This window comes from Chondrus crispus, genomic scaffold, assembly GCF_000350225.1.
Source record: "Chondrus crispus Stackhouse genomic scaffold, scaffold_102, whole genome shotgun sequence".
Lineage (NCBI taxonomy): Eukaryota > Rhodophyta > Florideophyceae > Gigartinales > Gigartinaceae > Chondrus > Chondrus crispus.
The window spans coordinates 152442-164963 of NW_005178889.1; the positions used below are offsets into that span (position 1 = coordinate 152442).

General features: G+C 50.8%; 3 protein-coding genes across 3 annotated transcripts; 2 read left to right on the forward strand and 1 right to left on the reverse strand.

Moving 5' to 3' along the window:
* The first annotated feature begins 1239 nt into the window (after positions 1–1239).
* CHC_T00008947001 (Serine/threonine protein kinase) lies at positions 1240–2094 on the forward strand. The gene has a single exon (XM_005712405.1). It carries the CDS (start codon positions 1240–1242, stop codon positions 2092–2094), a length of 855 nt encoding a protein of 284 aa, XP_005712462.1.
* Positions 2095–2137: 43 nt separating this feature from the next.
* On the forward strand, positions 2138–2614 carry CHC_T00001565001 (hypothetical protein). The gene has a single exon (XM_005712406.1). The coding sequence runs from the start codon at positions 2138–2140 to the stop codon at positions 2612–2614; it is 477 nt and encodes a 158-aa protein (XP_005712463.1).
* Positions 2615–4757: 2143 nt separating this feature from the next.
* Positions 4758–5363, reverse strand: CHC_T00001566001 (hypothetical protein). Its single transcript, XM_005712407.1, has one exon. The coding sequence runs from the start codon at positions 5361–5363 to the stop codon at positions 4758–4760; it is 606 nt and encodes a 201-aa protein (XP_005712464.1).
* Positions 5364–12522: the final 7159 nt, after the last annotated feature.

Consider the following 12522-nt stretch of genomic DNA (forward strand, 5'->3'; position numbering starts at 1 on the left):
CAGTAGAATCTCAGAAGAAGGAAGATAGTTACGTGTCCAGGCCTGGGGGCTTCGAAGGTAGACCTTGAACTGGGTTCAATGCAAGTCTGGTATATCTACTAACGCTATAACGGCATCGACAAGAGGGTTCGGGAGAGACGAGTATTGGGCCTGCTCTCGAGCGCCTGCATTTTACAATAGGCATTTATGGCGAAGGCAAGCAAGGGGTGTGGTCAACCGATAGAAGAGCGGCAGCTGCACAGAGAGCAGTGCATGCTGAGATGCAGTACAAGGGGGATGAGAATGTGCTGGAAAGTACGCGTGTACGACGAACGGAAGGACGGGAGGGTTGTGGGGAGGGTTGTGGTAAGGATGGGGGCGGTGCTGGGGGTGACAAGTGATGGGTGGATGGGTGGGAGTGATGTCTACGTATAAGCGCGTGCGGGAGAGGAGAGGCAAGCCGGGGTGTGAGAAGTTGTCACATGGTGCCGTTCCTTTACCCCTCCTCGCTGAGAACTGGCAACTTCGTCACTTGTCAAGCGAGGTGAGAGACGAGATGGGACATGAGGGAGCGGCAGAAGCGACCGTTCCGACGAAGGCGAGATTCGGGAATGACAATGGGCGCCGCCCGTTCGGCAGAGACTCGTTACAGCCGCGAAAAATATCACCAAAATACAATTACCCCCTCCAGAAACACCCTATGCCGGCCGTACAGCAGCGCACCGCCATCCGGACGGTTATCACACTGCCCGTTGCGCCCAAGCTCCCTTCCGTTACATCCCCTCCCCTCCCGCTTCCCCCACTCCCCCCTCCCCCGAGGCCCCCCTCTTCCGACTCATCCCCCATGCTTCCCCATCCGTGCCCCTCCGACCTATTTAGTCCATCCCCAACCGCTCACACCACCTTCCTCTGCCGCAATGTCACAAACTTCTCCCTTCTCCCTACTCCCCGCTCCTCCCCAACACCTTCCCCTCTCCGGACCCTCTCCCACCCCTCTCCCCTCCCCGCTTCAGCTCTAGCTCATCCTCCTTCCGCACCATGGCCGACTATTTCCCCTCCTACGCTTCCTCGGGCAAGGAAAACGTCACCCCCAATGTCTGCACCATGGCTGACTATTTCCCCTCCTACGCTTCCTCGGGCAAGGAAAACGTCACCCCCAATGTCTCCCGCCCGCCACACTCCACTTTGCATCCGCGCCCGAGCTCGCTCCTCGCCGCCGCCAAGTCCGCCCGCCAACGCAAGTCCTCCAACCCCTATCCCATGGGCGGTGGTCCCATGCACGCTCAAGCCCCGCGCTCATGGACGCTTGACGACTTCGAGATCGGCAAGCCTCTTGGGAAGGGCCAGTTCGGCTCCGTCTATCTCGCCCGCGAGAAGAAGACAAAGTACATCGTCGGCTTGAAAGTCCTCTTCAAGTCTCAGCTTGTCAAAAACAGGGTCGAGCACCAGCTCCGTCGGGAGATCGAAATCCAATCCCATCTTAGGCACCCCAACATCTTGCGCTTGTTCGGCTACTTTTACGACGACACCCGCATCTTTCTCATCCTCGAGTACGCCGCGAGAGGCGAGCTCTACAAGCAACTCTGCGGCCACCAATTTGACGAGCCCCGCGCTGCCACCTACGTCGCCTCCCTCGCTCACTCCCTTAACTATTGCCACTCAAAGCACGTCATCCACAGAGACCTCAAGCCCGAGAACATTCTCATCGGCCTCAACGGCGACCTCAAGATCGCCGATTTCGGCTGGTCCGTCCACGCCCCGCGCAACCGTCGCACCACTCTATGCGGTACCCTTGACTACCTCCCCCCAGAGATGGTCGAAGGCAAGTCTCATGACCACACCGTCGACGTGTGGGCCCTCGGAATTTTGGCCTATGAGTTCCTCATCGGCACGCCGCCCTTCGAGACAGATTCGCGCCAAGCTACTTTCCGCAAAATTTCCTCCGTTGACCTCTGTATACCTAGTACCATTAGTAGAAACGCAGCCGACCTCATTGGCCGCCTCCTGGTTAAAGACCCCGCGGAGCGCCTCGCGCTGAAAGATGTCCTCAGACATCCTTGGATTCTGGAGCACGCATCGGACACCCTGGCCAGTTTGGAACGACGAAAGTCATAGGAGAGAGTGACGAAACGAAGAAGACATGCCTCGCAAATGCAACATGAACATAACAATCCCCGGATACGCACCACGCAACGCGTCTGTAGCTGCACAGCGAACTCCATTCCGAACACGCTCGCCGAAAACGCCAGATTTTCCTTTACTGGCCCGCACAACAGATAAATGTGAAGCATGCCTTGCCAACTGTTCTTATCGCCTTCTATCCATAGCCAAAGCAATCCCCTTTGCCATCATCCCGATAGCTCAAAAGAGCGACGGACGTCGTGAAACAGGACCGGGACCTCATGTGAAACAAACCTTTTCTCCTCGAAGAACGACGTCAAAGGCGACTTCGAAGAGAGCACAAGTCCAAATTCAGGACCCTGCTGGTGCGCAGCCTGAGGTTTCATCAATCATCAAATCATCATCTACGAAGACAATTCGTCTTCTGTTGCTCCCAATGAAGCCTGCCATTTCCATCTTCGCAGGATCAAATATGAGGTCGGTGCCAACAACATCTTTATATTCGCCGCGATAGCGTTTCTTCCCCACTATTAAAACAGGATTCTCTGACAGCAAATCCTGCAGCACGGATGAATGACAAGGAGAAGCACACCAAGTCGTCAGCCAGGGATTTGCTTGCGCAGCTAAAAAAAGAGACCTCGAACAAGAGCACGTACCTCAAATGAGTAACGCGTATCACCCGAAACAGGTTCACAGAAGAGGTGCTCGATAGAAGATGGCACCTGAATGACGATGTGCGCTTCTCGGGGATGCTGACTGGACGGCGTCGGCGAACCTGACCCTCCTTTTTGTAGTGCGGGTCCGACCATCTGGAGGATGGGACGGTAGAGCGGGCCCGCCTTTCTACTAGCGTTCTGGTAATCTACGTAGCGGCTGTGTCGCACCGACGATGATTTTGCCCACCTGCTTGCTAAGAGAAAGTCCTCTAGTATAGTTGCAGGGATCCCACTGGGCCGAGTAGGGAGCTTTCAAGGACGGGCTGAAAACGCAGACCACACTAAAAACTAAAAAATAATTGCCCGTGTCGCCTGTTTTTGAAAAAAAAACATATACTGTAGATGATTGGGCCGAAGGATGCACTGGGTTGCCTTCTCATCATCATGGGCCGTTCACTCGGGCTCTTGTTGCACATGTTACAACATGCAGCATTGGACAATACCATGCTTGGTGAGGAGTTGTTGACGTTCACCGTATCGGACTCACCGCGACAAAAGATCCGTGTCGCATCCACGTTCGGCCTGTGACTGTGACCGTTGACCGTAGTTTGCAGACCTGCATCGTAGTTGCTCATCAGGTTCTTCGGAATTCGAAGTGTTCATCACCTCAACAGGACGAGAGTTCTAGGGTCAGAGTAACCATCGTTTCGCGTTCTCGCGTTTAGCAAGGAAGTGGGATGGTCAGCACGCTTAGCGGGCTCCTGGTCACCTGTGATATTCCTGTCAAAGAGTTTCTGCTCTGGCTCGATTCCCAGCAAGCAGACAAATTCATCATCAGTGACCTAGACGAGACCCATTTGTTCGTCCGAGAACGCTCCCTGCCTTTCTTGCAAGCCGAACTCAACAAACTCTACGAGGAGAACCAATACTCGTTCATTCAGTGACGTGCTGCCCTTACAATGCGCATATATACGTTTTGCTGTCATGCCCTATACGCTGAGCATCTTAAGCAAGACTTGGTGATTTCTGAGCAATCTATCACTGCAAGTAGAAGCAGCTGGCTACAAGCTACGACACGACATCACAAATTTCCGCTGCGCTGCAACCACACAAGCATTGGCAATGGCTAATGAGAGATCATCTACCAGTTCCCTGTGAAAACAATCGCGAGAACACCGCCTTGTAGGTCGACTACGGTACCCCTACTGTACCACCGGCCATGTCCTTTCGCCTCCTCCAAAGGAGGCGGTAAAGCTTCAAGTTCTAATTTGAAAATGTTCAGTGAAAATGTCAATTGAACGCTCATGTGTGAGCAGACAGTCTCCCCCAATTCACGCTCAACGAGAGCCGGCCTCCCCTATATAACGCGTGCTTTTCTTCGACAAGGCTCAATATCTCTTTCAACCGCCCGCCCTTTTCCGGAAGTTTAAGAAATTCCCATCTCAAATCCAAAATGGAGGGCTCTTGACGGATGCGTAAGATATCCAGCTGGCAGCAGAGTTGTTGAGTAAAAGTGCCGGCATCGCTCTCTTTGCTGCTTGGATGAAAACTTTACCAGCTGTACTCTGGTTAAGCACATGTGTCCAGTAAAAAGCGCTAGAGGCCTGATATGCTTCATGCCTCATGAACGCCAGCACTCCTCCCCAAATAACAACAGGAATGAGAAAGCTTGCTGTGGGTAATTGGGTTCTTTTTCTTCTCATCAATGCGTTTTGCATCTCCCAATCCGTCGGACTTCCTCTTCCCACGAAAGCCTCTTCGCGCGGCACGCAACCAAGAAACCGAAGAGTTCACCGCCCAAATCTCTCCACTCATAAGATAAAGGGCGTGTGGCGGGTAACAAGATACGCGACCATTCTCGGACCTACTATTGCGATTTTTCTATACGGCCGACTGTACAAACTATATGAAAAATATGGCCCCATTGTTACCGCAGAGTTAAAAGAAGGACTGAAGCACATCGTAAGAAACCGCGATTTCTCTGCTCCTCGCAAATCATTGTCACTGCGAACAAGTCAAAGAGAAACCAGCCCTTACTCTCTGCAAGTTGCAAATGAAATCATCCGAATGATGAACAGGCGGTTGCGGGAGGATGCAGTTATCTCTCGCATTCAAATGGACGATGACCAGTATGAATTTAGTCGAATCCCGAGTGACAGAGAAATGAAGAAAATGGCTGAAGAGGTTATGGGAGAAGTGATGGACAACGGAGCAGGCAAGTTTCTTGCTCCAGCTGACAAGAACGTGGTGAGGAGAATGGTTCTTCGATCGATTCACTAAAAAACAGCACACAGGTCGATCGGGTGCTTGTTTTTCTTCTGAGCGATCAGAAAAACTTGAGGAACGGATTTTGTCATGTACAAAACGACATCCTGAAAGACGCTGTAGATTCGAGTCTGATCGACATTGCGCGTGGAAAGGCGGAAGCAGTATATGCTTCCATAATAGCATATTACTACGGTATGCTAGGTTGTTTAGTGTAAGTGTTGAAATAAACTGTGGCACGCATAGGTTTCGGGGTGGAGGTTTGTTCTCGCCTTTCTCTGGGAACAAGCTTCCCCTGTCATAGCCATGCCGTCGCGGCTGCCAGAACATTGACTTGTTCATGAAGTTGGGGATATAGGCACACTCGCCGGACTCTGACCCCAAACACTGTAAAGATTATAAGCGAAGAACATCACCGTTGCCCTTAACCGCGATCCTATTGCTGGTACTTGCACTGCCAGCAGCACCAGTTAATTAGTACTGCTAGCACTGAAATTCTAGACGAAGTTGGCGGAGCTCGCAGACTGCGGCAAACGAAAGGCTCCGCTTGAGCAGCAACAATCAGCCCATTAGCGTTGTGGGGGAGGGGAAGGGGAGTGCGCGTCGGCAGAACTGTTACGGTTATTACTCTGATGAAACAATCTAGCGGACATCTTCCTGCTATGGGTTGCGTCTGGACAAGCGACGCAGAGACATCTGTAGGATACGACGGCATGGGCGAAGCAAAAAATGCTGCCATCGGTCGAAGAGAGGTTCTAAACTTGGAATAGACAAGTACAGTAGTGGAGTGGTGGGGATAGTTGGCTTCAATGGAAAAGTCTTCATGACATGAAAACATGTTGTGGGTTTCGATACGATATTTTGAGGAAACAAAAAAGTTATGGTAGCCACATGCGAGGGTTCCAGGAGACCTTGAACTCGCGACCTTAGGATTGCTTACTGCGTCATTATGAGACCTACGCTCTGCCGACTGAGCTAATGTGACTGTCCGCTGTGACTGACTGTGGCGATGATGCAAAGTTCTCAGAATATAAAGGTTACTATGTAATTCTATCCAATGATTGCAGTGCACGTGTCCAAAAAAAGGACCCCCCCCCCCCCCCCCCCCCAGCACGTGTCCTTGAAGCCTGCCCTATGATATGGCATCGGCCCCCCCTGATTGGTGAAAATAAAACACACGCAGGTGGCATTGAATAAAATTACCAACGCAGGGGGCTTGGGCCCCCCCCCCCCTTGGAAATAAAAGCGCACATGTCCCGGCCAAGTGAGTCCTTGACGCCTGCACGTGATATCGCATCGGCCCCCCCCTCATTGTTAGAGAAATAATTGCATTCATCACATGTCCACACACAAAGTCTTCAGTTTTTATTAGCACATGGCCATCTTGAATTCGAATGAGAATAGAAGCATTTCTAAGCGATCAGCTCGAGCTACCAGCAAAATTTCCTTGACACTATCACCCTCACTTTAGACCCCATGTAAACCTTGGCTAACTAGGAACTGGAAGCGGACATCGCCCTCTCCTCCTCCACTATCGCTTCAAAGTCCTCGGGGTTGCTCACTAAGAGGCAGATCTGAAACATCTCGTCGAAGTAGTCCGTCAGTTGGTCTATGTCGTAGGCTTGGTCCTTCCACACATTGCCGTTCTGCTTGATGAGCTTAATCTTGTCGTTCATCGACCGGTTGTATATCGCCTCGTCGAACTTTACGGCCGAGCCCGAATTCAAAGTGGAGCCGTCGAGGACCTTGTTCCAGAAGAGGCGGTTCTTAGCCTTGTGGAACATCCTGGCCGAGCCCCCCAGGTTCAAGGAAGCTAACCAGGGGTAGTTCAGGAACTCCTCCATGTCAATTATGGTGTTCTTCCTCGCGAGCCCGAAGACCAGAGTCGTCACCTCGGGGAAGGAGTCAGGGATCTTCAGGGTGCAGATGTTCTTTCTGGTGTGGTCGGAGGTCCTGTCCACCGCCGAAGTTGTCGCCCACTTCGTGATGTTCCTATAGGTGGCCCTGGAGGTCTCGGAGACGCTGGAGAGCTTATTTACGGCCAACAGCAACCTCTTCCTCGTCTTGAACTTGCTCAACATGGTGAAGAGGAGAAAGACGTCTTTTTTGGTGAACCTGTTCTCCTTGAAATTCTCAATGATGTCGGACCTGTAGGTGTGGATGTTCTTCAGGCCCGCCGACAGGATCGTGTTGATGTCCTCAGGGATGGGCTAGGAGTGGAGGCCGGACAACAGGTCCTTGAACTGGCTGGTGAAGTCGCTGTTCATGGTTTTGTTGGTCTTGTTCGAGCAGGTTTAGATCTGAAACAGGATTTAGAGCTAGGGGTGGATCTTCAAAGATTTACTGAAACGTTATATATAGGGCGCTTGGAGCGCCCGAACCACCGCTGTCCTCGAAGACGTTGCGCAAAAAATTGCCATCCGATCGGGTTAGATCTTTGGCATCGCCAAGACCCGCCTCTCCCAGCGTCTGAGCTTCGCAATGTGATCCAGGGTCGCCGTGGCGACCATTGCCCGCATTCCGTGTAATGGGTCGGCTCCCTCGTGTCCTCCACAAGTGTGAATCCTTGACGTCCGCCCGCATGATACTGTATCGGCCCACCCTTGCATTTAAATAAAGTTCCACACATTTCGCACGTGTCTCTTTCCAAGTGCGAGTCCTTGACGCCTGCCTCGTGCTGCAGCATCGGCCCCCGTACAATGTTAGAAAAATAAAAGCACACACGTGTCCCGAGCAGATGGTGTACTCGTCGAGGCGCAATTCATGTCCATTGTTCTTACGCATAGCCGCTTGGGTGCTGAGTCGGTTCACCATCTCTGAACGAATTTATTGCCTCGGTAGGGTTTCGGTTTCCTACCTTTTTTCCTGTTGCTTGAAAAAACTGCACCAACAATTCTCATGGATTCCATTTTATGTTCTTATCACTCCACCCAACCTGAGCTTACGAACTGTAGTAGCGAATTTGGTAGCCGGGTGTTCGATAGCTCCTGCGCGCGGGTGGTGGGGGTCCATTTCAAAACTTGCCTTTTGGGAGTATGCCAGTTTCGTCCATGACATGTGACAGAAACCAACTTAACATTCAGATGGATTTGAACACGAGGGCAGATGATGGAAATGGTACGCGTTGAAAGGTATATAGTGCACGCGACTGTAGCAGCACACATTCGGCTAAACTGAAGACCTATCAGGTTATGAAGAGCGTGCAAGAGCCGCTGATGGCCTTTTGCGATAGCTCAGGGAGCACCCCACCGAGAAAACACAACTGGTTTATATATTTCGCCCCTCTCCTAGTTTGTCTCGATGACAATATTGTATCTGAGGTTTATTGTGCCTACTACACAAGGTCTCCGATCTGCTGATTCACTTCCATTTACCATCTAGAGACTAGAGAGATGGCACTTGACCTTGTAGTATATGAGGTCACTTCACAACTTCTGTTTGGTCGACAAGGATGGTGAAGGTACCCCCGCCACAGCAACTCAGTTCTGTGTTGCGACACAATATATCTCAATGGAAAGTGCCCGCCTTTCGGCGGCAAGTTTAGGAATGTCGACCGAGGCACCGCTTGTGAGTATGCTTAAACGACGTTTCTGTGATATCTTCGAAGAGAAACAAGCAGTTAAAAAAACTTAACTTATAGCTTCGTTCATTCCATTCTCTCTTTCAATCCTTTCAAAGCTTCTAATTCATGTTCTGCAAGGTGGGGGTGCCGAGAACAACTGTATGATAGAAATGGAGCCTATTTGGCATTCCATATTAGCGAATTTGTTCACGTATTCTTGCAACTTATCACTTACCACTTACACGCTGGCCAGATTCGATTGCCCGCTCCAGTCTCTTCGCAAAATATTGTGCTCTGTCTTGCTTTCCCGCTTCCCTCCCGCCATGCTTGCACCATTGGCCCCTTGCGTCTCCTCCGCATTCAGAGCCTCATTCGGAGACAGTAGCCGAGGGCTGCTTGGACCTTTGTTTGATGGACGCGCCTCCAAATCATGAACCTTTGTCAATGGTAGAGTTCGCTCAAACTCGGGACAGCCCGCAATATCTCCAGCTCGAACTGAGATATCATAAAATACACACAATATTCCCTTGGTAGTGCTACCGTTTAATAAAAATACAATACCCTTGCTAGCAAGGGTATTGTATTTTTATTAAACGGTACTTATGCAAAATCTCAAGCTCTTACAGCTTCACGACTGCAGCACAGAACATTGAGGTACTGTTGCTGCTACCCCAAGCCGCCCACCTCCACTGAGCGAGAGTTCTGTGGAAAATGACGGTGATCCGCAAGGTTACTGCAAGTGCTGTTCTTGTTCCCTCAATTCCTTCCCTCTAGTCCCGCACCGCCTAGTTTTCACTACTACTGCCTGCGATCCTCTGCACCAGTCTCTCTCCGCAACCGAAACCGAGACGTTCAGCACAATCCGACAGCGACTGCAACTGTTCCCGCGCTTTCCGCACCATCCCCTTGATCGCATACGACCAGATGTACGGCCTTATAGAGCCGTCAGAAAACGATGGCCCCAGGCTGCAGAAAGGCGTCACGCGGGGTAAAAGCACGGCACCCCTGCGCGGTACATGACTTGGATGCGCGTATGCCAGCATGCGGTGCCCCGCTGGTCGGCGGGTGTGCTCGCTATGCCTCTGTGCGAGCCCCGCTTGACGGATAGCCCCTCTCCCCCCCCCCCCCCCCCCCCCCCCCCCCCCGCCCTGTTGTCCCCCCCTTTTGTCCCCCCTCTGTCCCCGCCCCCGGGCCTAGGCCATGCGCGCATATGCGAATTTTAATGAAAAAGAGTTACGAAACGTGAAATTGAGCAAGTCCAATACCCTTTTTACGCCAACGAATCTAAACAGAAGGCAGGCGCGTCGCTGTCTCAATTTTCGCCTTTCAGCACAAAGGAAGATTCAGCGATAACCCGACTTCAATCTTTTCAGAACCATTGTTTACTTCTTATGGAGAATTACAACCTGTCAAACCGAACGGCTATTTTACAGCCTGCTGCTGATGACAAAGCATGCCTTTGCTAAGCTCAATGCCCCGTTCGTGCACTAGTTCCACTTGACCTGATTGTACGGAACGGTGTTCAAAAACCGGAAATGCTTCTTGATCCCTGAACGGAATAAGCAATGCAGACGTAGATTGTCGAATAGAGCTTCCCCGACGTCATGTTCGTCTACCCAAGGCCATGAAGGAAAGAAATAGTGACACATTATCGCAAGCGCCATGAAGGCCACGAGGACTGCGAGGAACACACGGAAATCGCCTGGCAAGGTCAAGATCAATACGAGAAAGATTACCAGCGGTGTTACCCACCGCAAAAATATACGGCCAACATACTCTCTCTTCATAGCTTCATACGTGAAAATGAGCTTGTCCTCTGAAATTTCCACTTTCTGGTCGTGATCGGGGTTGATCATGTCTATCAGATACCACGGTGTCACACTCTTACCCCAAAGACCTGTCGCTTCAGCAACGGCTGTGACATACCCGTCGGTTGCCGTCGAAAAGCGTGATAAGTCAACTACCAACGTTCTCTTATGAGAATTGACAGGGCTAGTCAGCTCAACAGTCGAAGCCACATGCCCGCTCGGTGTCACATACAGTCGTATCTCACTTTGTCTTGTCAAAAATTCAACAATCTCTTCTCGATCTCGTATCCAGCAACTGCTTCCCACCATCCCGGTCCATTCAATCACACCGTCCCATTGCGAGCTACTCCTCCACTCCACAGATCTTTGAATGGACATATCCAAATAGCTCTGTCCCACCAACGCCTTGCTCCGAGATACTATTGATTCCCAGAACGCAATCGTCTGAAAGCTTTCCATTCCTATCGTGAATGCTTCTTGTCCTGCCATCATCGACGGATGGGCCTTGCTGTACGCCCCCTCAGCAATCGTGCGAAGCGCCCAAGCTTTCCAGGCTATGGCACCAGCTTTTGTTCTCAAGTCTTCATTCGACTTTCTTACGCTCACTCCGTCCGTCAGAATAGCTGTCGCCAAAGCAAGAGTCGTTGACCTCACATATAGTCCCTTGCCCCCAATACAACTTACCCCATCCGCAAGCCTTTCATACACAGAGGGGCTATAGAAAATTGTTCTGTCATACTTTCGAAGCATGTAGTCGTCTACAACAAGGCCTCTGCCAGCCACTCCGAGAACTGTCTCTAACTTTCTCCAGAAATCTGTTCCATAATACACTTCCCCGCCGCTGAATACACGAATAACAGGACAAAGTGCATATGGCAGTAGTCCAAATTCCTCCCATGGCGACAGGCCATACAATCGACTTATCTCTTCTTTTTCGACACCCATCATTACAAGCCGGTCGATCCATATGCGGACGTGGCTCTTTCCTTGTGTTCTTGCCATAGCAACACAAGATCTCACGACCTGACTCCATCGGAAGTCATCCACGAAGTCTGACTCCCTCTGCACTTTTTCTTGCATCAGTACACCTGACTCTTCATCAGGAGACCCGTCTGGCTTAATGATCCTCATGCGTCTGTTAATGTTTTCGTCTTTTCCTTTATAAGACAACGCGATCAACAACGCATCGTCTTCCTTCTTTCCAATTAGGTCATCATTGACTCGTTGGTAAGCTCTAATCTCGTTGCGGAAGCTGTTCCAATCGCTAGGATCAGACACCTTGATGGCTCTGCTGAACCCTCTCATGAAACACCCTTGAGCGGCATTTGCTGACTCAACTCCCTTACGGGCCCTCACTTCCTGGAAGAGATAATCTGCTGAGGCTTTGATAGTGTTGAGATCGCTTATTTTCGTTAGGTCAACGGCATAGTTGGTTTTAGCAATACCCAAACGATCACAAACATTATAGTAAAACGCAGCGTTCCCTGTTTGTGCCATTTGTGCAGCGAGGTGTTCACTTGCATCAAACCTGCGCATGGCATTGTGGAATCGTTGCTGGGGATGATAGTTGTATCGTGCAGAAACGCGACCGTACACTTTCCAAAACTGGTTCCTGGCAAAGTGCTGCACGCTGGCGACCCAATCTCGAGCGGTATTAGCATAGCGAAAGTTGGAGAGTTTCCGTTGTTTGCCCATAAAGCGCAGGAAATTCATCAGGACAACCAAATAGTCCACTATTCCGTAAGGTTGGCGTTCGCAGCCCGGTATGGGTTCGTCGTGCTTCATCTTGAAAAGAAAGAGAAACGCAGTGGTGCATCAAGCCAAGAGAATGACCTATTTTTCGGAATAGAAAAGCTTTGATGCGGAGCCTGTTTGAGTTCTGGGAGCGAAGATTAATGTGAATACGGTTTCCCCGATGGCAACTTCTTGTCTACAAGTATTGACGGAAGATCTCATGAGTTTTCCCCTGGAAGCCCCCAGGAGGCTTCCCCGTCTCGCTTCACCTAAACGAATACAATTCAGAACCTTACACTTCCAACTGTAAAACAGGACGCAGTCTGTATTGAGTCTTCCATGGGAGATGCAACTTTCAACCGAGTACATGAGGCATACATACGTAGAGAATCTTCTC

What these genes read in the sequence shown, in the direction of transcription:
- CHC_T00008947001 (XM_005712405.1), top strand. Translation starts at nt 1,240, where the DNA reads ATGGGCGGTGGTCCCATGCACGCTCAAGCCCCGCGCTCATGGACGCTT.
- CHC_T00001565001 (XM_005712406.1), top strand. Translation starts at nt 2,138, where the DNA reads ATGAACATAACAATCCCCGGATACGCACCACGCAACGCGTCTGTAGCT.
- CHC_T00001566001 (XM_005712407.1), bottom strand. Translation starts at nt 5,363, where the DNA reads ATGAACAAGTCAATGTTCTGGCAGCCGCGACGGCATGGCTATGACAGG.